Source organism: Ruditapes philippinarum, unplaced genomic scaffold, assembly GCF_026571515.1.
Source record: "Ruditapes philippinarum isolate M1 unplaced genomic scaffold, ASM2657151v2 ctg2793_1_1_1_1, whole genome shotgun sequence".
NCBI classification, from domain to species: Eukaryota; Metazoa; Mollusca; class Bivalvia; order Venerida; family Veneridae; genus Ruditapes; species Ruditapes philippinarum.
The window spans coordinates 76,031-100,537 of record NW_026862096.1 but is presented as its reverse complement, the minus strand read 5'-3'; the positions used below and the strand labels follow the sequence as shown (position 1 = coordinate 100,537).

Here is a 24,507-nt window from a genome sequence, read left to right as displayed (position 1 = left end):
TTCTATAAATAAACGTTGTCTCCCCTTTTCAGTCTTTTATTTTATCAAAACAGAACATTTGAAAAGTAATACAAGTAATCTTAAAAATAAATCAAGATAGTTTTTAGTGGGATCATTTTGAAACATTTGTATGTTTTTTTGTTTTTTTCACAGATAAACTATTATCATGGTCACATAATATCTATGTAAAAATCTAAGAAGAACAACATTCTAATCTAATAAATCTATAAATATCATTTATAAAGCATACAAAAATCTAAAATAAGAAAGTAAGCTTAAAATCTAAATACAATTTCAAGAGAACTACATTTTATTGGTGTACTAACTTGAACTTCCATTTCCTGCAGGTGTGCTTTGTCCACTTCCTTGTATTCCTCCTCCATCTTCTGTAGTTTGCGTAATTTGTCCTCTAACTGTGCCTGTGTTTGGAGGTAAGCGTCCTCCATGTCCTCTTGTTGTATAGCAAGACTTTCCTCGGTCTCCCTGTATGACATACGACGTGTAAACTCCGTCTGGGCAAGATCATCTAGCTGGTCATCTGCTGACACCCGTCTTCCTCCTGCAAACATTGTACAATGTTTATTTCAAGGTGTTCAAATTTTTATTTATCATAAATTCAAAGATTTTCCTACAGTATTAACTCTTTTCTAAATCTAGTTTGATGATCAAAATACCGGTAAACATATCATCTAAAAAAAAAATACATACACGTATAACAAAGTTTCAAAGCTTTCTACTTATTGAAATTTTTAAAATAAAAAGTGGCCAAAACACATATAAGGTGATAATATTGTTCAAACATGACAGCCTTTACTGGTAAAATTTGATTTAAATGCCCTTCTTTAAATCTAAGCATTAGCTATAGGTATAACCACAGATTTAATTCAAGCTATCTTGATGACTTTTTTATATCAATAAATTCATCGTCTACAACAGGACTCAAACTTATACAGTACTAAAACATAGGTAAAAAGATTACACAGTACTAAAACATAGGCAAGATACACAGTACTAAAACATAGGTAAAAGATCAAACAGTACTAAAACATAGGCAAGATACGCAGTACAAAAACATACGTAAAAGATTACACAGTACTAAAACATAGGCAAGAGATACACAGTACAAAAATTGATTGAAAAACTGGTGTTTAAAGAATTATTGATAAATTTTATAAGTTAAATCATAAATAAATAGGCAAACTAGTGGACTAGAAACATATGCACTTCATGGTAGTAATAATGTATCTAATGTATAGTTTTAAACAGGTATTAGGAAAGCAAAGTAAAATTGAAGAAAACATTAAAAGTATAATACATCACCTTAGTACAGTAACAGATTAAGTCCTTCTAAATTCAATAGGAGTTAACCAGTTATTGCACTAAGGTGACAAGTAACTTCTGATCAGAATTTTACCTTTGTATTTGACTGGTAAATCTGTTACAGTATCTGCATTATCCCCCTCAGTTGATGTGGTTGCTGTAGAGGATTGTTCCGACCCTGTTGAAACTGAGTGTGTGGAGAGAGGCTCGGACCCGACTGACATGGTCTGTGTGGAGAGAGGATCACAGCCTACTGAAGTGGACTCGTAAGATAATGGGTCTGTTTGTATTGCCATGGATTCTTGCTGCTCTTCTATTTTCTTAAGTGCTTTCAATGCCTTCCTTTCTTCCTCCAACTTTCTTTGAACTGACATAAAAGAATGGCATTTTTTTAAACATTTTTTAAACAAGTTCAGAATATTGTAGCATAGATGATCAAATAATAACTAACAAGATATAATTTCTCACAAGTCTAGCCTTCAAAATATTATATGATATCTGATTGCTAAAATAACCAAAAATCATTAAAAGCAACATTTACTGTGAGACCTGATGCTGTTTAAGAGTCAGACTTTACAAACATTTCTTACGTATTATTGGTTTTCTCCTATGCCCCCACGTTTTCTTTAAATTGCCTAACATCACATATTTGCTTCCAATTCAAGAGAATTCCATATGACCCCACCTAAGCAATGAGACTGTCTGGATGTCTACTGTTACGTAAATTAGAATGCTTAATAGAATGTTTAATTCTACATGTTATCTTCTATTTTGAATTGGCTGCTAATCACCTTATACATGTATCTATACTGTGTCTTAGCCTACATAGTTAAATTTGCAAAATATATTTGAAACCTCTATTAGTAAAGCATCTCTATTATCAGTGTATAACTAAACATTTTGTAACATGTGATCATGTATATGTTGACTTAAAGCTCTCTTATCCAGTTCAATAAGAAATGCCATGTTTGCCAAAAAAATTGTCTGTTTCACACAAAATATAAATAATTAAGTTTACTTTTGAAGCTCAAGACAAACATAGCAAAAATGTTAAGTACGGCAATAATACAGCTTTTGAGGCATCTTCTTATTTTCAATGAAATCAGAAAAAGATGTACTTACAAGCCTCCTTTTCTTTAGATAAACTTTCTCTTGCTAGTCGTAATTCTTCTTCAGCTTTTGCACGTTCTCTTTCATTTTCTTCTTTTAATCTCAACAGGTGGCGCTTCTGATCCTCGATATCTGCACGGTGCTGCTCGTGTGTCATATACATCTCCTCTTCCTTTAGTTGACGTAACTCCTCGGCCCGCTCATGTTCAGCTTTAAGTCGCTCCAGTTCTTTACTAAAAAATATAAATTGTAACTTTATATATTTGTTTAAACAGAAGATTTTTTAGTCTGAATGTGTAGGAAGGTATAAGCTTATAGACAGAGTCTTGAATCCGTTCCTGGAACCAACCAGTCCTGAGCAATAAGAGTTAAGTTTCAATCTTGCTAAAGTAAACAACCGCTTGCCTCTGACTGGGTTTGAACCTTAGATTACTAGTCTGACATGTTAACCACCCAGCCATGCTGCCACCATTATAATGAGAAAGATACAATCTTTTGCTTTTCAGGGGCAGACTATTATTGCATATTCACATCCTTCAGATCTTTCTCTAAATGATATGACAAAAAAAGTATTTGGCATTCGAACGAACCATATATATATATATATATATATGTAGTCACATAACCCTGTTCAAGGTTATACAGTGACTTTCCAACTTTTCTCATAGGAGATTTCATTACCTATCTATGCATTATTTCAGATATAAAATAATTTAATATATGCTATCTGCCCATGAATTATTTCAGACATCAGCAATCTAAATACTTAATATTTTATAGTTCTGTGATAACAACGGAAACATTCTCATCACAGACTAACATGGACTTGTATAGATATTTGTATGCCTTGTGCCATAAAAAGGTTGATTTTATCTCAGCTTAAAGTTCAGACAACTCTCTGGAGGTTTTCTAAAGTTCAGATGAAAACAAACAAGATTTTTATATGTAGTTGGCATTTCAGAGGAACAGACATTCGGATGTTAACATTTACTCAATAGCATCATTCTGCATTTTCATTTTTTTATGAAAACATTTCTGTCCGAATGTAAATAGATACTGTCAAAATGATTCCATTTTTTGTTTGTTTTTTGTTTCGTTGTTTTTCAATAACTTAATTAGCAAGCAATCATAATGTACAATATATATACTTAACCACATCCCTCAGCTCTTTCCAATATAAACCATGATATTATGCATTTCCAGTATAAACCATGATATCATATATTTTTCAATAAAAACCATGATATCATATATTTCCAGCATAAACCATATCATATATTTTCAATATAAACCATGATATCATATATTTCCAGCATAAACCATGATATCATATATTTCCAATATAAACCATGATATAATATATTTCCAGCATAAACCATGATATCATATATTTCCAATACAAACCATGATACCATATATTTCCAATACAAACCATGATATCATAAATTTCCAATACATACCATGGAATTAAAGGTTACCAATGCACATACTGTAAAATCATACATTTCTTAGTAACAGTTTCAAATATATACTGTAAAATCATGCAATCCAATACTAACCATGGAATCCAAAGTTTCTATTACAAACCATGAAATAACAAGTTACCAATATAAACCATAAATTTGAACATTTCCAATACAAACCATGAAATATGCATTTCAAAAACAAATTATGGAATCAAATGTTTCAATAACAAACCATGAAATCAAATACATTTCCAATACAAACCATAGAATCATATATCATGAGTTATGAACCATAAAATCATAAGTCACCAATACAAGCAATATGAACCATTAAATTATACTATTCCAATACTCATACATGTTAACAACTACTTTTAGCGAGAGACGCCCACTTTCTGCAGCCATATTTTCAAGATTTTTCTTAAAATAAGGGGTATTTTCACAAATTAAAGAAATCTCCCTATTTTTGATGTCAGTTTATCACAAATTCTTAAGTCTCCCTCTTTTTAAGAAAAATATTCCACTTGATAATCGAAAAAAAATAACAATTATAAATACTTAACACAAAAAATTCAATTTTTCAGAAGAATATTCTGAGAATTTAAAACGACTCCTTTACTAATCATTATATTATAAAACATAAAGAAAATATCATAAAGAGTGAAAGAAACAGAAAAGTTGTAATAATTATCACATTTGAGACAAAAATTATATAATGCTTCTAAAAGTAACGGAAATATTTCCAGAAAACCAATATATTAGTAACCAACAGATAAGATACGAAGCTGCCAGAGCGTTATTTGTATTTAATCAACCACAAAATAGCTGGGTGCCTAATCAATATCATTAGATGCTTAATAAATCAATAGAACCAATCAACTCTTGTACCACCATCTCAAAATTACATCTAAACTTCTCTAATACTTCCCGTTCAATTATTGATGTGTTTCATCACTAATACATCATAGTTGTGTCAAAACAAGCTTATATAATATCACTGTATTCCATCAAAATATCCCTCTGATCTTAGATCATATTATTCCTATGAATAACATAACAGATTACTGTGATCTTATATCATATTGTACCACTAGATTACATAACAGGTTACTGTGATCTTAGATCATATTGAACCACATGATTACATAACAGGTTACTGTGATCTTAGACCATATTGTACCACTATATTACATAACAGGTCACTGTGATCTTAGATCATATTGTACCACTATATTATGTAACAGGTCACTGTAATCTTTGATCATATTGTACCACTAGATTACATAACATGTAACTGTGATCTAGATCATATTGTACCACTAGATTACATAACATGTAACTGTGATCTTAGATCATATTGTACCACTAGATTACATAACAGGTGACTGTGCTCTTAGATCATATTGTACCACTAGATCGCATAACAGGTAACTGTGCTCTTAGATCATATTGTACCACTAGATCGCATAACAGGTAACTGTGCTCTTAGATCATATTGTACCACTAGATCGCATAACAGGTAACTGTGCTCTTAGATCATATTGTACCACTAGATCGCATAACAGGTAACTGTGCTCTTAGATCATATTGTACCACTAGATCGCATAACAGGTAACTGTGATCTTAGATCATATTGTACCACTAGATCGCATAACAGGTAACTGTGATCTTAGATCATATTGTACCACTAGATCGCATAACAGGTAACTGTGATCTTAGATCATATTGTACCACTAGATCGCATAACAGGTAACTGTGATCTTAGATCATATTGTACCACTAGATCTCATAACAGGTAACTGTGCTCTTAGATCATATTGTACCACTAGATCGCATAACAGGTAACTGTGATCTTAGATCATATTGTACCACTAGATCGCAGAACAGATTACTGTAATCTTAGATCATATTGTACCACTAGATCACATAACAGATTTCTGTGCTCTTAGATCATACTGTACCATGAGATAACATAACATCTTACTGTAATCTTAGATCATATTGTACCACAAGATTACATAACAGGTAACTGTGATCTTAGATCATATTGTACCACTAGATTACATAACAGGTTACTGTTATCTATAATCATATTACATCACTAGATTACATACCACTATATTACGTAACAGGTTACTGTGATCTTCAATCATATTTTACCCATATATCATAATAACAAGGTAACTGTGATCTACAATTATATAGTACCACTAGATAACACAAGTAGAGATTTTGATGCTAAAGCATCAAGTCGCCGGATAGAAAATGACTGTATTATCATAAATATAAAAAAAATCAGTTTAATTAATGGTTCAGGTATAAAGAAAAGAGGAACAATTTATGCTGAGTAACTGTTTATTCACAATAAAACATCATATATGAAGCAAACTTGCTTAGCAATATTGTGAAGGAACTGCTATGATTATTAAGCAAGTATTTTGTACGTTAGTTTACGTAACTTATTATGATTTATGCTAAAGATTTTATTGATAGTATAGATCTTGATATTAAATTAATTAATATTGCTCAATGGCCTACAGGTGGTAAGTATAGGACGAAGTTGTGACCTAGTAGGCCAAATTCGATTCTTTGAAAATCCCTTTTGCAGTTTTCATAAAACTATTTTTTTGCGCTATCGAAAAAATAAGCTATTTAGTTGAAATCAATATTCCTGTCGTTACATACGATATAGTTAACGTTTAATTGCCTTTCAGTTCGATAAAATATTAACAACTAGAAATGTGTCCATAGGACACGGGTGCCCCCACCGCGCCACTGTTTTGTCAATCTTTTTACTAAGTCAAGGGAAATAACTCTACAAATACTGGATAAATCCACAAGCGAAACCCAAGGTGCAAATCTAAATATGCTGAGCAACCTGCCCATAAGGTTTAATTAATGACTATGTCAAATCCTTTTTGAGTAACTTGCGACACAAGTTGAAAATTGCAAAAATTTTCTAAGTGAAGGGCAATAACTCTAAAAATACTAAATAAATCCAGACGAAAATATCTGATGCACAACTGCACATGCTGATCAACATTCCTGTAAAGTTTCATGACTCCAGGTCAAATACTTTTTGAGTTACATGCGACACAAGTTGAAAATTGCAAAATTTTACTAAGTCAAGGGCAATAACTCTTGAAAATACTAAAAATATCCAGACCTAAATACCCAGGTGCACAACAACACATGCTGATCAAGATTCCTGTAAAGTTTCATCACTCTAGGTCAAATACTTTTTGAGTTACATGCGACACAAGTTGAAAATTGCAAAATTTTACTAAGTCAAGGGCAATAACTCTACAAATACTGAAAATATCCAGACGAAAATACCCAGGTGCACAACTACACATGCTGATCAACATTTCTGTAAAGTTTCATGACTCCAGGTCAAATACTTTTTGAGTAACATGCGACACAAGTTGAAAATTGCAAAATTTTACTAAGTCAAGGGCAATAACTCTGAAAATACTAAAAATATCCAGACGAAAATACCCAGGTGCACAACAACACATGCTGATCAAGATTCCTGTAAAGTTTCATGACTCTAGGTCAAATACTTTTTGAGTTACATGCGACACAAGTTGAAAATTGCAAAATTTTACTAAGTCAAGGGCAATAACTCTGAAAATACTAAAAATATCCAGACGAAAATACCCAGGTGCACAACTACACATGCTGATCAACATTCCTGTAAAGTTTCATGACTCTAGGTCAAATACTTTTTGAGTTACATGCGACACAAGTTGAAAATTGCAAAATTTTACTAAGTCAAGGGCAATAACTCTGAAAATACTAAAAATATCCAGACAAAAATACCCAGGTGCACAACTACACATGCTGATCAACATTCCTGTAAAATTTCATGACTCTATGTCAATTACTTTTTGAGTTACGTGCGACACAAAAGTGAACGGACGGAAGGACGGACAGAAGGACGGACGGACGGACAGACGGACGGACGGACGGACGGACAAGGGTAAATCTAAATGCCCGCCACTAACGTGGGGGCACAAAAAGATATTTTATTAGTTTTCATTATTATGTGTCGTACCGTTTTGGTAACCTGCGCGACGGAAATCGACGGAATATAACGAAGATGACGATTACCACTTTTTATTTCAATAAATGTGCCTCTTTAGCATAAATCTATTTTGTGATGTTCAACCTAAACTAAACTATTGAACGTTGACAGAAAGGGCAAAATTTAACCCTTTACCAAGATAAAATGAAAAGGTTTTGAAAATTTATTTAATTCTTTAATGTACTAATCCTGTAGATGTTTTCCGTTAAAAATAGTCAAGAATGCGCAGATTTCAACACTTTTCTTTATTCTCATTCATGGAATAATATATCAATGTGATACAACAATGCGATTCTCTGAAAATAATGAATAAACAAACTAAATACTGATTACAATGCATTTAAAATAAATACAATAAATTGTCTAAAATAATAATGCTAATACAAATCATAAATATACGATATCACCTTTACAATTATAGACTTAAATCTATTAAATAATATTGTTATTTTATATTTCCGCAAATAATTCCGTTTATAATTTAATTCACGCAAATATTGTAAAGTTCATCATCATTTATAAAAGATTGAATTTACTATTTAAATTCATACATAATTAATAACTTGCTTACCGATTATGATCTACTTTCCATTGAAAAACATCAATAAACAAAACACATCAACAATTTAAACACTTCCGCCCAAGGCAAAACAACATATCAAAGTAACGGTTAATGACGTCACCGTAAAACAATTTAATGACGTCTTTTTACGGGAAACAAAATAAGACGTTACGTTTGGCAGAAATAGTGAAGCTATCTTTAATTGAAACAATGTCTTTAATAGTAAATGCTATCGGAAAAATCAAACTATGAAAAGTATGTGATTATAATAAATAAATTTACAATTAAGAACTATAATTCTTACAAATCCTTTCTAATGATATAAAATATGAAACTGATTAATGAAAGATAACTTTGTAATTATTTATACATTTGCATCTAATTAGCCCCCATACCGTTTTCCAACTAGTATGTCTTATCAGCAATCTGTTACTATTAATAGATACTATAACACTAACATACAACGTGTAGTCACGTGATTCTTACAATAGAACAGGGAGAATCTGTTTATAATTAGATAAAAAAAATGAAATATAATAGGTGTCATAAGATATAAACAACCAGATAATTTAAATATGTCATTTTAAATATCATTCATGATTTATCAATCATGAAATAGCAACGCTTGACACTTAGAAAAAAGTAAAAGTATCCCTAAATTCAATGACTGGTCCATAGGGATACGTTATTAATTCATTTTATGAAAATTGTAATGTTGCTTTTTAAGATGTCAATATTTGTATATTTCATTTCATTTAGCAACGTTAATTTATTTTTGAATTTTTAAGATTCTGAAAAATAATTGTGGTCCTTAATTGTTCAGTTATTGATTTGCTTTTATTTTCAGATTTTAAGGCCTTCTCCTACCATAGATATAATATTAAACTGTTACAAATATAGTCGCCGGTTTCTACCGGCGACTAATAACAGGTGACTGTGATCTTAGACACTAGATTACATTAACAGGTTAATGTGATCTTCAATCATATTGTACCACTAGATCATATAACAGGAGAGTGTGATCTAAAATCATATTGTACCAGTAAGATCACATTACATGATATAGTATGTAAATTGGTTTGATATTTTCTATAGTAAAACGCTGGATTTCACCAGATTTTATAACTTACATTAGTATATCACAACATTACAATACTGTAATTAGTATCGATTGTCACTAACATGTCATTACTAGGTATGATATCTCCATAACAGATAACATTTCACTATGTTCTTAAATCACAGACTGATGACAAGAAGGTGACAAAAGTTGATTATCTTGATAATTCAGCCACTTAAAGGACAACACTTGATACTTCCTACAACACAACAATTAATTCCTCTTTTTTGTAAAGTAGTTCAACCTCATTAATCCACACAATTATATAGTCTGTCATTTTTTCACTGAAGCAAAGATACACAAACAGTATATCTAACTAATAAAATAAATCATAAAAAAATAAACTTAAGAAATATTCAATTCTTTTTCTTTTAAGCTAAATTTCTTTTTTTCTCTGTCTTAAAATCACTTTTAAATTGCAAAAAAATTAAAAATTAAAAAAATTACAAATGTATATATAATTTTTATTTACAAAAGTCTTTGAAACATAATTACATTTTCAATCCTTTTTTATCAATACAAGTCTTACAATCTTAAGAAAGTAAACCAATTTCGTTCACATAAAATATCCACGGCAATTTGTAAAATACTTAACACAAACCTATTTTAGAAGACATTCGTTTAAAAATTGCTACAATAAAAGGAACATAAGAGCCTCGTAAGGCTAGCAGAATATATTGTCTGGCGTTCCCAATCAGTCAGAGAAATCATTGCAACACGCAAACTCTATCTCAAGGAGTACAGCAACAACTTGTCTTGTATAAAATTGGTAATTCTGTTCCCATCAATATTCATAGACAGACAGATATATAATTACCATCTCCTGAATTACTTACACGGACAATGTCATCAATTCCTGCCACAATCATGCTGGAATATCATTACATTACATCTTCTGATAAAAAAAACCCTGAGACAATGACATCAATTTGTTACAAAATCCCCACTGACCATTATCACCATCTAACATTGTAGTATACAAGTCCCTTAACAATCTTCTTTTTTTATTAACACAGAAAATACACAACTAAGATCCTATGATCAAAGATTACTTTCTGATCCCAAAATCTGCAGAAAATCACTTTTGTATTCAGGTTCAAAAGTTTGGAACTCCCTACCTTTAAATTCCTCCAACTTCAAAACATTAAAAAATAATTAGCTAAAATGGTGGTTCTCTAGTGGAAATCAAATGCTCCAAGATATGTTATAATTTTAAATCACATGTATTGCTGATAAATTTAATGTCATTTTACAAACTGTTTAATTTCTTTTATTCTTTTGTTTTTGATGCTGTTTAAGATCTGTTAATTTATTTTTTGTTGTTTATAAATTCATTGTTACTGTATAATTATAATATGTATATTAAATCACAATGGAATATCAGTACTATTGCCTGATTATGTCATTGGTTCTTTATAAGATCACAATGGAATATCATTACTATTTACTGATTATGTCATTGATTTGGATCTTTATAAAATCACAATAGAATATCATTACTATTGCCTGATTATGTCATTGATTCTTTATAAGATCCCAATGGAATATCATAACTATTGCCTGATTATGTCATTAGTTCTTTACAAGATCACAATGGAAGTTCATTACTATTGCCTGATTATGTCATAAGTTCTTTATAAAACCACAATGGAATGTTATTACTAATGCCTGATTATGTCATTGATTCTTTATAAGATCCCAATGGAATATCATTACTATTGCATCATTATGTCATTGATTCTTTATAAAATCACAGTTACCTCCTAGAGTTATCCCAAGTTCTTCATAAAATCACCCAGTAATGTCAATACCATCACCTGATAATGTCATTAAGTCCCCAATTAATACAGTCTGTTATTACGATAACCTGACAAATTAAATGTCATTTATCACTGGTAAGAAATTCATCTGCAATTCATATCACCAGTGACACTATCATCAATTCTAAGCAAAAAGACACAATCACTTGTTCAAAGACAATGTCATCATTTCTTGACAAAATCAGCCTAATATAATAACCTTCATCTATTCCATAGAAAACAATATTATCAAATTATTATAAGATGATTTTTGAATATCATTACTAATGGAAATTTTTACAATATCATGAATATCAATGCAAACTAGAACTATTGCTGAATGCGATTCATACCCCCACCAATGTCCTTGACAGAAGACAACTTGGAAAGGTGGTTAAGGGAATAACTTTAGTAGCACAAATACATATATACATAAAAAGAATTTATTTCTGGTGAAAAAAAGACTAATTGTACAGGTATTGGTATAAATATATATTGTCAAATCATGTTCGAAACAGTTACAAATAACCTTTCATAATTTCCCAATGTACTAAACATTTTCTAAGTCAATTTTTGACCTTCAAGTGTGGCCTTGACCTTAAGCTGGCACAAGGGTTAAGATGGGTTCTGCACATTGCCCAGTTGGGGTGAACATTTGAGTTAAGTTTGAAGAAAATCCTTCCATTAGTATAGAATTTATGGAGTGGACAGGACATATTGTCTAGTATTGATTGTATGTAAATTTAAAGACTTAAAAAGGGGCATAACTTTGTCACTGAGTTATGAAACTTGACCTGCATCTCTTATTTGTGAGACCTCAATATATCTTTTAAGTTAAAAGCAAATACAGTGTAGCTGTGCTAGTTTCAGAAATATTCAAGTACATGTTAAAATTTAAGAACATTTTCTAAGTCAATTTTTGACCTTCAAGTATGACCTTGACCTTTAGCCGGCACAGAGGTAACATGGATTCTGCACATAACCTTGTTGAGGTGAACATTTGAGTAAAGTTTGAAAAAAAATTCTTCCATTAGTATAGGATTTATAGAGCGGACACGACATTTTGTCTAATATTTGATTGTATGTAAATGTGAAGACTTAAAAAGGGGCATAACTTTCTTAAAATGCAATACAGAGGTATGAAACTTGACCAGCAAATCTTAATTGTGACACCTCATATATATTTTAAGTTTCAAGCAAATATCTTTTCTAGTTTCAGAAATATTTAAATACATGTTAAAATTTAAGAATATTCTTTAAGTCAATTTTTGACCTTCAAGTGTGACCTTGACCTTAAGCCAGCAAAAGGGTGACATGGGTTCTGCACATAACCTTGTTGAGGTGAACATTTGAGCCAAGATTGAAGAAAATCTTTCAATTAGTGTAGGACTTACAGAGCGGACACAACCTACTGTCTAATATTTGATTGTTTGATATTTGACCTTCACTTGTGACCTTGACCTTGAGGTGACACATGGGTAACATGGGTTCTGCACATCCCCTTGTTGAGGTGAACATTTGAGCCAAGTTTGAAGAAAATCTTTCAATAAGTGTAGGACTTACAGGGCGGACACGACATACTGTTTAATATTTGATTGTTTGATAATTGACCTTCACTTGTGACCTTGACCTTGAGCTGACACATGGGCAACATGGGTTCTGCACATCCCCTTGTTGAGGTGAACATTTGATCCTAGTTTGAAGAAAATCTTTCAATTAGTGTAGGACTTAGGAGCGGACACGACATACTGTTTAATATTTGATTGTTTGATAATTGACCTTCAATTGTGACCTTGACCTTGAGCTGACACATGGGCAACATGGGTTCTGCATATCCCCTTGTTTAGGTAAACATTTGAGCCAAGTTTGAAGAAAATCCTTCAATTGTTATAGGAGTTATAGAGCGGACACGAAAATGGAGACAGACGGACAGCCCGACGCGACAAAGCGAATCCATTATAGCCCCCACCCCCCACCCCATTTTGTGTTTGGGGTATAAAAAACTATAATTATAATGGAAAACAGACTGATTTATGTACATCTGAATCTAGTTTGAATTCTTTGACAAACTTTGCGGGTAGGGGTATAGAAAGTTTTGTTTCCTAATCAATGTTTTGTGGGCCATTTAACTTAAAAACATATCATTTGCATTAGCAAACAAATTTATCAATATTGGCTATACATTTTATCAGCCAACTTGTTTCTATATATGTTAGTATTTATTGCAAAAATGTAATGCACTTTTAAAACTATTATCTCGTGTAAACATAGTTTTGTTTTATCTCAACTAAATACTGGTCTGTAAAAAAAGTTTTGTTTTATCTCAACTAAATACTGGTCTGTAAAAAACAAATCAATAAATTGATTTTAATTATATTTATATTTCATTTTATTCAGGCTTTTCATTAGCACAGAATTCAATACAACAAAACAAGCATTACAAAATGCGCTTTCATAATGAAGCAACATTTACATGCAATTTTCCTTAGATCATCTTGTTATTTTCCATAGTTTTATTATTAAAGCTAAATTGATCCAAATACATTTACAAAGTACATGTATACAAATTCCAACAAAATTATATTTAACATGATTCTAAATTTATTTTCATTTCTTTGGATTTTAATTCTATTTATTCTACTTTATATTGATTACATGACATACATCTAGGGACAAACCAAGGTAACCATCCATATTTCATACCATGATATAACCACAAACCTCCCATAAACTAGCAGGATTTATTAGCAGCTTGCTACCTTCATAATACACAATGTTTCTGAACCTGTATGGCCTCCTTAATCATAAAATTCATAGAGGAAGTTTTTTCTTAAATGCAGGATTTTATTTTCAAATGCAGGATTATATTTTCATTAAATGGTATGAAAACTTATTGCCAACAAGAGCTGTCCGTAAGACAGCGCGCTCGACTTTTTTATTGCTTGCCAATAAAAAAAGTTTTTGCAGTAAAAGGCAATACAAGAATCTCTGTATTTTTAAAGTGAACAATGGCCATGAGCATTAAGATATTTAGTGAAGAATTATTTTATTATGACATAATTTATGGTAAAGTGAACAAGTGGATAGGAATGAATTTTTTTAGATTTTTTAAGTTTTTTAGTGCTTGCCTATAATACAAAACATTGACAGTTAAGGGCCATAATTCAAATAAAATCTTTGACAGAATTACCTTCTCCTGGACATGTTTGGGAATCATGATTGTAAACAAGTATTCCCAACTTTCAAATTAATATCTCAAACAGTTCAGTCAAAAGTGGACTGGTACTAAAAACTTAACCAAGATTCTAAGTCGATAAAAGGCCTTAATTTTAAAACAAATCCTTGACAGAGTTACCTTCTCTTGCGTACAGATGGGGTAATGATGTGAAATAGCATTAAAAGTTTCAAAGCAATATCTCAAAGGGTTAAGGCAATAAGTGGATTTTACCCATATTCAATGTATTTTCTAAGTCAAAAAGGGGCATAATTCTGTCAAAAACCTTGACAGAGTTATGTCCTCTTGTCTGTTGATGAAGGTCGTGATGGTAAACAAGTATGGTCAGTTTCAAAGCAATACTCCAATGGTTTTGAAATAAAGTGAGGTGGTACAAAAAACTTAACCAAGCTCAATACACTTTCTAAGTCAAAAAAGGGCCATAATTCTGTCAAAAACCTTGACAGAGTTATGTACTCTTGTCTGTAGATGGAGGTTATGATGGTGAACAAGTATGGTAAGTTTCAAAGCCATACTTGTAATACTTCTGAAATAAAGTGGGGTGGTACGAAAAACTTAACCAAGGTGTGACGCCGACGCCGACGCCGGGGCGAGTAGGATAGCTCCCCTTTTCATAGAAAAGTCGAGCTAAAAAGCAACAGAAGTAACAGATTGTTCAAGTAATTGGCCGTAAGCATTTCTCAGGTATAATGGGCCTTTAACCACCAAGAAATTGCCACATTATGCATCTTTGAAAACTTGTATAAATTTCATTAAAGATATAAATGGTATAATCATGTATAACCCCATAGGTATCAAAGACTATACATAGATACCTTTCAACTTTATAACATCGTAATAAAGTTAAGGGCAGTGCTAAAGTCAACAAAATAGTCCACAATAACGTAAGCTTAGCAAGTAAACACTAAATATCAGGTACTATATTTGTAATGTAACAACTAGGTATCATAAATAACTTTCATTATAAGGTCAAGAGGGTTATATTGATCTCCTCTCAATGACAAAATATTACACTTCATGATAAGAAAAAAATCAGTCAAGAAATTTTACGTGTCATATCACACATATTTGAAAAATGTCAGAAAGTTTTGCCAATTTAACTTGGTTTCACCTTTTCTATCTGATAAATGTAATTCATACTTTGACTTTTTATAAAAAGTTGGTGAGATGCCTTCAATATTGTCCTACATCAACATTTGAAATGAACTCATCTACTTCGAATATGGATTTGCCTATCATAAGCATAAGAGATTTTTAATACTGCAATGCTTATATTGGACCAGGGGTTTTAAATACTGCAATAGCCTGATTGGACAAAATAAATGGCTACAGGGGTTTTTAATACTGCAATGCTTAATTATATTGAGCAGCCTGGATGTACAGGCAAACCCAAGGTCTCGTGTATTGGTGGCAAAGGCCTGCAATATTCTCTACATAATTATATAAAACACAGAAAGATAAGTAAATTATACAGAGACACAGTTCAGGATTAAAACATCTCTTTTTTTCAACCTGTAACAGGCTGACTTTTTGTAAATGGAGATACCAAATGATAAGAGCCCAGTTAGAACACACAGATGTACAGGTTTGCCTGGCTCTTTACTGGTGCCAAAGGCTAGCCACAATCTGTGCCAACAGGTGAACAGTGAAGGAATGTTAATGTTGACAACCAAACTGGCACCTTTCTGTGAAGTTTGGACAAATCAAAGCTAAAGAAAATTCACAGAAAACTGATCTAACCATTATATTTTAACCTTTAAACTCTAAAGTGCTCAACAAATATAAAACATATTAAGACAATAAATACTTTGGTTGTCACTCAAAACACTAAAAAGTGCATTTTTAAAAAAATACTCCCCTAGAAATCAAGATATATATATACCTGTAATAAATTAATACAATGACTTATACAAAATTCTAAAATACTCATAATCAAATAACAGATAACCCAAAAACTAACAAAATATAAATCATTCGGACAGAAACAATTTTCCTAAAATAGTAACGATTTTAAATCAAACTGCTTACCGCAGATATAACATCTTCAGTTTATCTAATCCATACCATAAATTTTCCGAAACTGACAGATAAAAACTTATTTGCAATCTCTTTTGCTAATTCTTTAAATACTCCCAAATGACCATTAATCGCTATAGAAAATATGTTATCAGTGTACCAGGTACTAGATATTTTATTGCAGATTTATTCTTCATATTGGTTTAATAGTACATGTATATTTCCTCCATTGTCATCACATATTTTGTTTAAAAGTTCATTTTCCTGTACGAATGTTAAAATATCATGAATTTTCAACTGCCATATTGATCCAACTAAATGCCCCCACAATATGATTTATTTATAAATGCATACATGCAAGCAAGCAAGCAATATGCAAATAATTTAGACCTAAACATTATGTTTCACATTATGTTTCACAAATATCTGAATATAAATGTATTTCCTCAAGTGAAGTATCACATAATAAATAACTTTCACCAATTTTTGTCATTATATCTTTTAACTTTTTTCTGATTAGGTATAATGTCACACTGCACACACTGTGGAGGAAATGGCAGATTTTAGCATTTAAAATAGAAACAAATTCAAAATGCATCATAAGCACTATTTCAGGTATAGATTATAGGTACTTGAATATAACAACTCACCTCTTGTAATCAGGCCAGATGATTTCTCTAGTAACATATAAAGGATTTAAAAGTCATATGTGGGATTCGAACCAACAAAGCGGATGGACAATATACATGTATATTACCAATTTGATGTCAGCAACGTCTGACAACTGTCTGTCTATAACTGTCTGTCTATAACTGTCTGTCTGTCTGTCTATCTGTCTGTCTGTCTTGGAATATGAACTAATTTCAATGTGATTCATAATTTTAATTTCAGTGAGGAAATTAAGCAGAAAATAGGCTGGATTAATGTAACAAAATAATTCCAAAAACAGGGCAAACATTAGACATTTGAAAATGACAAAATTTTGGTTAATTTTGCACCTATTATGGTAAAGTATTAAAAGACAGCATTTATATTGTGTTACAAAGATTGTAGGGTAATGATAAACATATTGATTTACAACTCTTGAAGGCCTTAAAGTCCCTCAAGTACATAGTATCTATAAAGTAAACAAATAAGACATTTAAATCCAATATAATGATAAAAGAGACAAATGATTACACCCTTTGTTTACACAATCATCTCCTTCTAACAAATAATTGATTAGGTTAAAATGTGAAGTAAAATATGACTGCTTTCAGTATGGCCGAAAAATGCAAATTGTTTGTTTGTTTGTTTGTTTGTTTGGGTGTGGTGTTAGTGGTTGTTACAATATGATCATCTTACTATGGCATGACCTTAAACTATTTCATAGTTGGTATCTTTTAACAGTGAGAATTTGTCCCCTCACCCACTATTGATCGACTACCTCTGTCTATTGTCAATTGTGCAAGCCAGGTCTGTTTGGTGCCATAGCCTAGGCAAGTCAATATTGCCATTTAATATCATTGCTAGGATTGAGGGTTACCTCAAGCAGGCAGGGAGTGGATGTCTCAAACCAGATCTTTTAGAACTTAAGCTCTTCCTACTCAGACAGAACTAAGGATAAATAATCTTTGTAATTTCATTTTAAATTTCTATAAAGGACTTGTGCTTCTTTGACTGTGGTTCATAGTTTATTTAAAGAGTTTCTATATCATTTAAGCTTTAACCTGCTGAATTTTTAACTGGGATTTTCCAACTTACATTTTTGAAACTGGTCACATAATCAATTTTGAGAAAATCAAAATTTAGTCAGCTGACTGTGACCATGCTCTGTACTGTAGGCAAAGGTTAATCATTTCAGTTTCAGAAGGTGAAGGTAAAGTGTAAAGCCAGATCACACTGCATGGACATGCAGGCTGGTTTGGTTGTAGACAAGTGTTTATCAACACCAGCCACTTCAGTTGGTAAAAAAATATAAAAACATATCATTATTACCTGGCTTCTGCAATTCTCTCCTGCTCTGTCTGGTAACGTCTCTCTAAATCTCGACTGAAATAACATCAACAGACATGTAGTATCTAGTGCATAACAATTTCTTATAAACAAATAATAAACTTTTTATCAAATAAAATATGGTAAAACATGATCAAATATTTTCTTCAGTTGAATATATCTCACTTTTCTATTAAATCTGTATGCCTCCAGATGAGCCAAAATAGTTCAAGAAAATCAAACATTTGAAAATGTATTCAGTTTTTAAGAAAAGTAAAAAGATTCAATATGGTCATTCAATATGAATGATTTATGACTAATTTCGCAGTATTTATCACCATATTTCTAATGCATAACTAAAGTAGTAGGTTTAGTATTTTAGCATATTATGACCTCTTTTTTGTAATTTACATGGATTGCATGTGCTATTTGTAATGTACGATACTTTCTTTGTTCACTTCACAAAATTTCACTTTCAAATACATATTTCAAAATTTTTATGTAAATGAGCCTAAATCTGGAGGCATGCTGCTTTAAAAAAGATTTGGCACTTTTCTTTATTTGGAAACATATTGCTTCATTTCTGCAACAGCAACATTTTTCTACAGTAAAACAATAGTTCAACTAAATGAATGAAGTATTTAAGGACTAGAATAACAATGTTGTTATCAAATGTCAGCCTCTATTGAACAATTGATTGTTTTGTTATTAAAATTACAATGTATATGAACTAAACAATACAAAGGAAAACAAAATTTTAATATTTTACAAGATACAATGTACATATGAATATTTAAGCATACTAAACTTCTAGGGCAACTTTGAAAGTCATAACTGTAAATGTATTTTTTAAAGTTTAAAAGACAGTTATATAATACATGTATATACATTTTGTACTTTATTTCTTTACTTTTACATGTAAAAAAGGCAATATAATTATACATTTGTTTGAAATATCTCCTCTTTCTTTTTTCCTGAACTTTTTAAGTCACTTTTATATATACAGTTAAGATAATGGAAGCATAAAACTAATTTAGGGTGTACAATCTTCTCCCTCGAAAACCCAGTACCAATTTTTAAACACATCTTTGGTCATAATCAGAAATCTCAACAGTCAGTTCACCTTTACCAACATTCCTGGATAACTAACCAGAAATTGCCAGTTCACCTTTACTGACTAAAATTCCTGAATAACTAACCAGTTATTACCAATTTCTCCACAAATAACCTACTATATACTTATCCCATAATAATCTGTGAGAGACAAATGATCATTAGACTCAATGTCCCAGATCAATTGCCACAGAGAAATTTCACCTCGCCCAATGATTGAACCAGTGATCAATGTATTGCAAATTTTCTGCTCTCCCTATTGAGCTAAGATGGTGAACCAGTGTGCTGAGAGGCAAACATCTAATCCAAAATACCACCTTCACCCATGTTAGCAATCATCTCAAATAATATTAAGTAATTGGTAGGAGTATATGTTTATTGTATATTGCTTATATTAATCATTATATAAATGGCTATGACTTTGGAGGGAAAAAAAGCAAAACAAGAGGGCCAAGATGGCCCTAGATCGCTCACCTGACCCATGTTCGAACTCATCCGAACAATTACCTAAATTTTTTTAAATTACAAGATTTTTTCTATTTTTAGCTCCTGTGACCTAGTTTTGCATCCGAGATGACCCATGTTCGAACTCATCCGAGCAATTACCTAGACAAGCATCCTGACCAAGTTTGATGATAATTGAGTCAAAAATGTGACCACTAGAGTGTTAACAAGGCTTTTCCATATTTGGGCGGTGTGTCCTAGTTTTTTAACACAGGTGACCCATATTCGAACTTGACCTAGGAATCAATAAAACATACTTTCAGACCATTTTCCAGGAAATTTGGATCAAAACAGTAGCCACTTGAGGGTTAACAAGATTTTTCTATTTTTAGCTCCTGTGACCTAGTTTTTTGACCCATGTTCGAACTCATCCGAGCTATTACCTAGACAAGCATCCTGACAAAGTTTGATGATGTTTGAGGCAAAAATGTGACCGCTAGAGTGTAAACGAACAAGTGTGGATGGACAACAGATGACTGACGACGGACATTCAACGATCCTAAAAGCTCAACCCTAAGCTAGCTCAGGTGAGCTAAAAAATAAGAAACTTACACAGTGATATCTTCTGTTCAGTTAAACTGAGACATCATGGTTTTTCATACATTAACAACAAATATATTACATAGCCATGTTAGATATATATAGTTATCCCACCACAACACCTTAGCAAGTTAATACTGCACTTTCTTGTTTTGATATAAGGAGCACTAAAAGCAAATGCCAAACCCCCAGACATAGTCTTTTATCTTACAGTAAATTAAGACAAAAAAGAAATATCAAAATTACATTCTGCAAGAAAATTCACAATTAATTATCAAATTTTAGATAAAGATTAATGACTGGAGTATAATAACAAAAAACATCCTTCAGAATTTTGCAGTGTGAAATTCTTATTTTTAACCTTTTTTCCTTATAATTGTGTGCTATGGACACTTTTACTTTAAAGTGAATTGGTCTATAATGACAGGTCTGCAATACAATAAATACTTATGTTAATACATATTTAGTATCAAACATAACAACAAACCATTCAAGAATTATAGATGGATGTTGTTGGCCAGTATAAGATACATGATCCATTAGTACATAATTATATTTATATAGCAGATAATAAAGTCTTCTATAATCAAATATTATTCATCATACACATGTTCCTAAACCATTTAGAACTTTATCAACATTTTTTATTTGAGCAATGTTTATAAGAATACCAAATGATAAATTTCTATTGTTTTTATCAATATGTGAAATACTTATGGAAAATGTGCCCATTGTAGACCAATCCACTTTAAAAAGAACACTGTAAATTAATAATGGATGAAAATAATAAAATGTTAAAATTAAACTGCTAAAAGCATGAAGTCCTAGGTCAGACCTTATGGATGTGCTGCAGAAGAAAAATAACTACTTACTATAAACTTTCATAAAAAATTTAAAATTTAAAAAAAATAATCTAACAATAAATAATTAATGATTTGGATTAAATTAAATGCTAAGAAATTCAAATAAAAAAGAAGTATGCAAAAATCAATTATCCAAGGTGCACAAAGAAGAGTCCCTTTGTGATTTGAATGCAAAAAACAAAACAAAAGTGATGTGTGGAAAATGGAAATAAATAAGATAAAATAAATGAAATTAATTCAAATAAAAAGAACAGAATGGACAGATTTAATGTTAGTTGTTATTGTTCTAACCAACCATGTCAACTTGTTTGGTAAACTCAAATCCATTTTAACATTGTATCTAAAATCATATATATTATATATGATTTTAGATATAATCTGAAGAACATTAAATTAGTAAATCAAATGCCAAAACCAACAAAACTAAAAGCTGGATAATTTAAGCTGTAAAAAAAACCCCACAAAACATGACAAAAGTCAAAAACCAATGAAAGTTAGAGACATGCAGTAGTTGAGATAGGAAGATGTTAGTGAAGCCAAAGACTGCCACATGCTTGGTACTCACCACAGATCAGGGGCTGCATAACTGTCATAACAATACAAAATTTCTTATCTTACAATACATTCAATCAACAAATCAATCAAACAAATCAATCAAACAATCAATCATGCATCATTATGTTTTCAGTTCAAGACAAAATGAGTCAAGTTACAATGTTCAAGCCTTCCTTTTTTCACTACAATGTATAATTTTGCATAAAAATCCAATCAACATATTGGAATATTTTCTATCCCTTTTTTATGGTAAATAATATTTTCTATATTCAAAATAGCAGAATTACTGACAGAATTATCATAAAAATTCTGTTTACCAATTTGAAATAATGTTAGAAACTGTTGGAAGGAAAATGTAAGAATTCTGGACTTATGTGTCTTGAACCACATAATCAAAATGCATAAAAATGCACAAAATACATTCAAGGATAAAACACACTAGAGAAACTATATATCTATATTATACATATTCAACATTTATTTAAATATTTCACAGCACTCTTACAAAAAACTAAGTTTCTAATGAGACTTTATATATTTATATTTCTCAGGGAGCAAACATGAAAACTAAAACTTGAGGATAAATACTGATAAAGCTCCAGGAAAGTTGTGCATGCAAGGGACACATTTGGTATAAAAAAAAACCCTCGCAATTGACATAAATCAACAGGCCTGTTTATTCCTTGTTATTAAATATTGGTAACATGAGATGAAAGCCCAAAATATTTATCTTCCATGCAAAATTTATAACTATATAATTATTTTGTTTGAAACACTGGTTTTAAAGTAAAATACTTAATGTTTGAAACATTTTCTTTTACTTTTTCATTAAAGTAATAAAGTGCCTGTTGATAATACCAATGTTGTTTGGTGTTTCTTTTTTTTTTTGTCTTTTTTTTTGTCTTTTTTTTCTTTTTTTTGTCTTTGTTTTGTTGGTTTGGCTTTTTTTGTCTTTTTTTAATGGCATGATGAAAAGACTTAAAATAACAATCAAAGTGTACAAAAATAACATAAACATTGTTTCATGTGTCGAAGAAACTTGTAATGCAGTAAAAATCAGCAATACGAAAAAATACCAATATGCCAGATATAGTATGGAAGAAATTGAAAATGGGGAAATTATGCTGTACTGAACAACAGTGAGAGAAAAAAGATCAAAACAGAACTTAAACATTTAATTATCAAAAGGAAACAAAGGCAGATTACATAGCAATAAAGCAGGTTCAAGGTAAAAAGGAAAATAAGTTTGCTTTTGGTATCCTTTAAAGCAAAGAAAATTTAGTAAAGTTTTCCCATTTTTGCAGAAATATGCAAATCTCTTTTTCCAATATTAATAACATTGGTGGTTTTTTGCAATGTGCAATAACATGCATACAATATGTGCAAAACATAAAAAAGTTGAAAACATGAAACAAGCATGTTTTTTCTTTGGGATATGAGAAAAATAACTGCAATTTACTTTACATATGATTATAAAGACTCAAATCATTACAAATTAATTTATAAGAGAAGAAGTTATAAGACAAATAAATTTAGATTTTGGTCTACACCAATGAAGAAACACAAATACAATATATCAGTGACCTTTCTTTCTATCATTTTTTAAGCATGCAAAAAAGCTAAAGTTAAATTCTATTCAGTCACCTTAGGTCAATGTATTCCCTTTCTGTTAAGAGTAGATAGGGCCAGTCTGTTATTTAAGTTATTACATACAACAGTTAGCATGAATTTCATAGATTCTGTTTATGATTGTACTTATGACTACTTCTTTCTTTTTAATGCAGTCTCTTAAACTAAAATTGGTAAGTTACAAAGCATTATAATTCACAGACAGAGTTTCATTACTAATCTCTGTACAAACTTAATATAAATGAATAAGGCAACAGACACGGGCAAATTGATACATAAAAGAATAAAATATCAAAAAGTGGAATGAAAGAAAACATAAGGAGAAATAAGCTCAGAAATTGAAGAAGCAAAAGGTGAAACAAAGGATAAGAATACAGGGGAACAATTTCTGAGTCAATCAATGGAAATAAAGACAAGACGTCTACAAGTCTTCAAAGGGAAACAGTGCAGTAAAACTCCATGAAAGAGTTATGCATCTTAGCCATTGACCTACAACTGACATGTGTCAGAAATATATGAAGTTTCAAGAGAATAACAGTAGCAGTAGAGGTGGAGTTTGAATATGAACTTCAACTCTATTGAACATTTAGATCTAATAAAAGACAAATGGAGTG

General features: G+C 31.0%; 1 protein-coding gene across 4 annotated transcripts in view; it reads right to left on the bottom strand.

The window, feature by feature from the left end:
* Positions 1–24,507, bottom strand: part of LOC132717901 (centrosome-associated protein 350-like) — a 114,271-nt gene that overhangs the window by 27,302 nt on the left and 62,462 nt on the right. For 3 of the 4 annotated variants that reach the window (XM_060701481.1, XM_060701483.1, XM_060701484.1), the window contains 5 exons: positions 22,275–22,295; positions 18,693–18,746; positions 2,443–2,663; positions 1,415–1,687; positions 327–559 (listed from right to left, as the gene is read on the bottom strand). In XM_060701481.1, coding sequence (XP_060557464.1) covers positions 327–559; positions 1,415–1,687; positions 2,443–2,663; positions 18,693–18,746; positions 22,275–22,295 — 802 coding nt within the window. The remainder of the gene's footprint in view (positions 1–326; positions 560–1,414; positions 1,688–2,442; positions 2,664–18,692; positions 18,747–22,274; positions 22,296–24,507) is intronic. The other variant, XM_060701482.1, reaches the window with a different exon arrangement.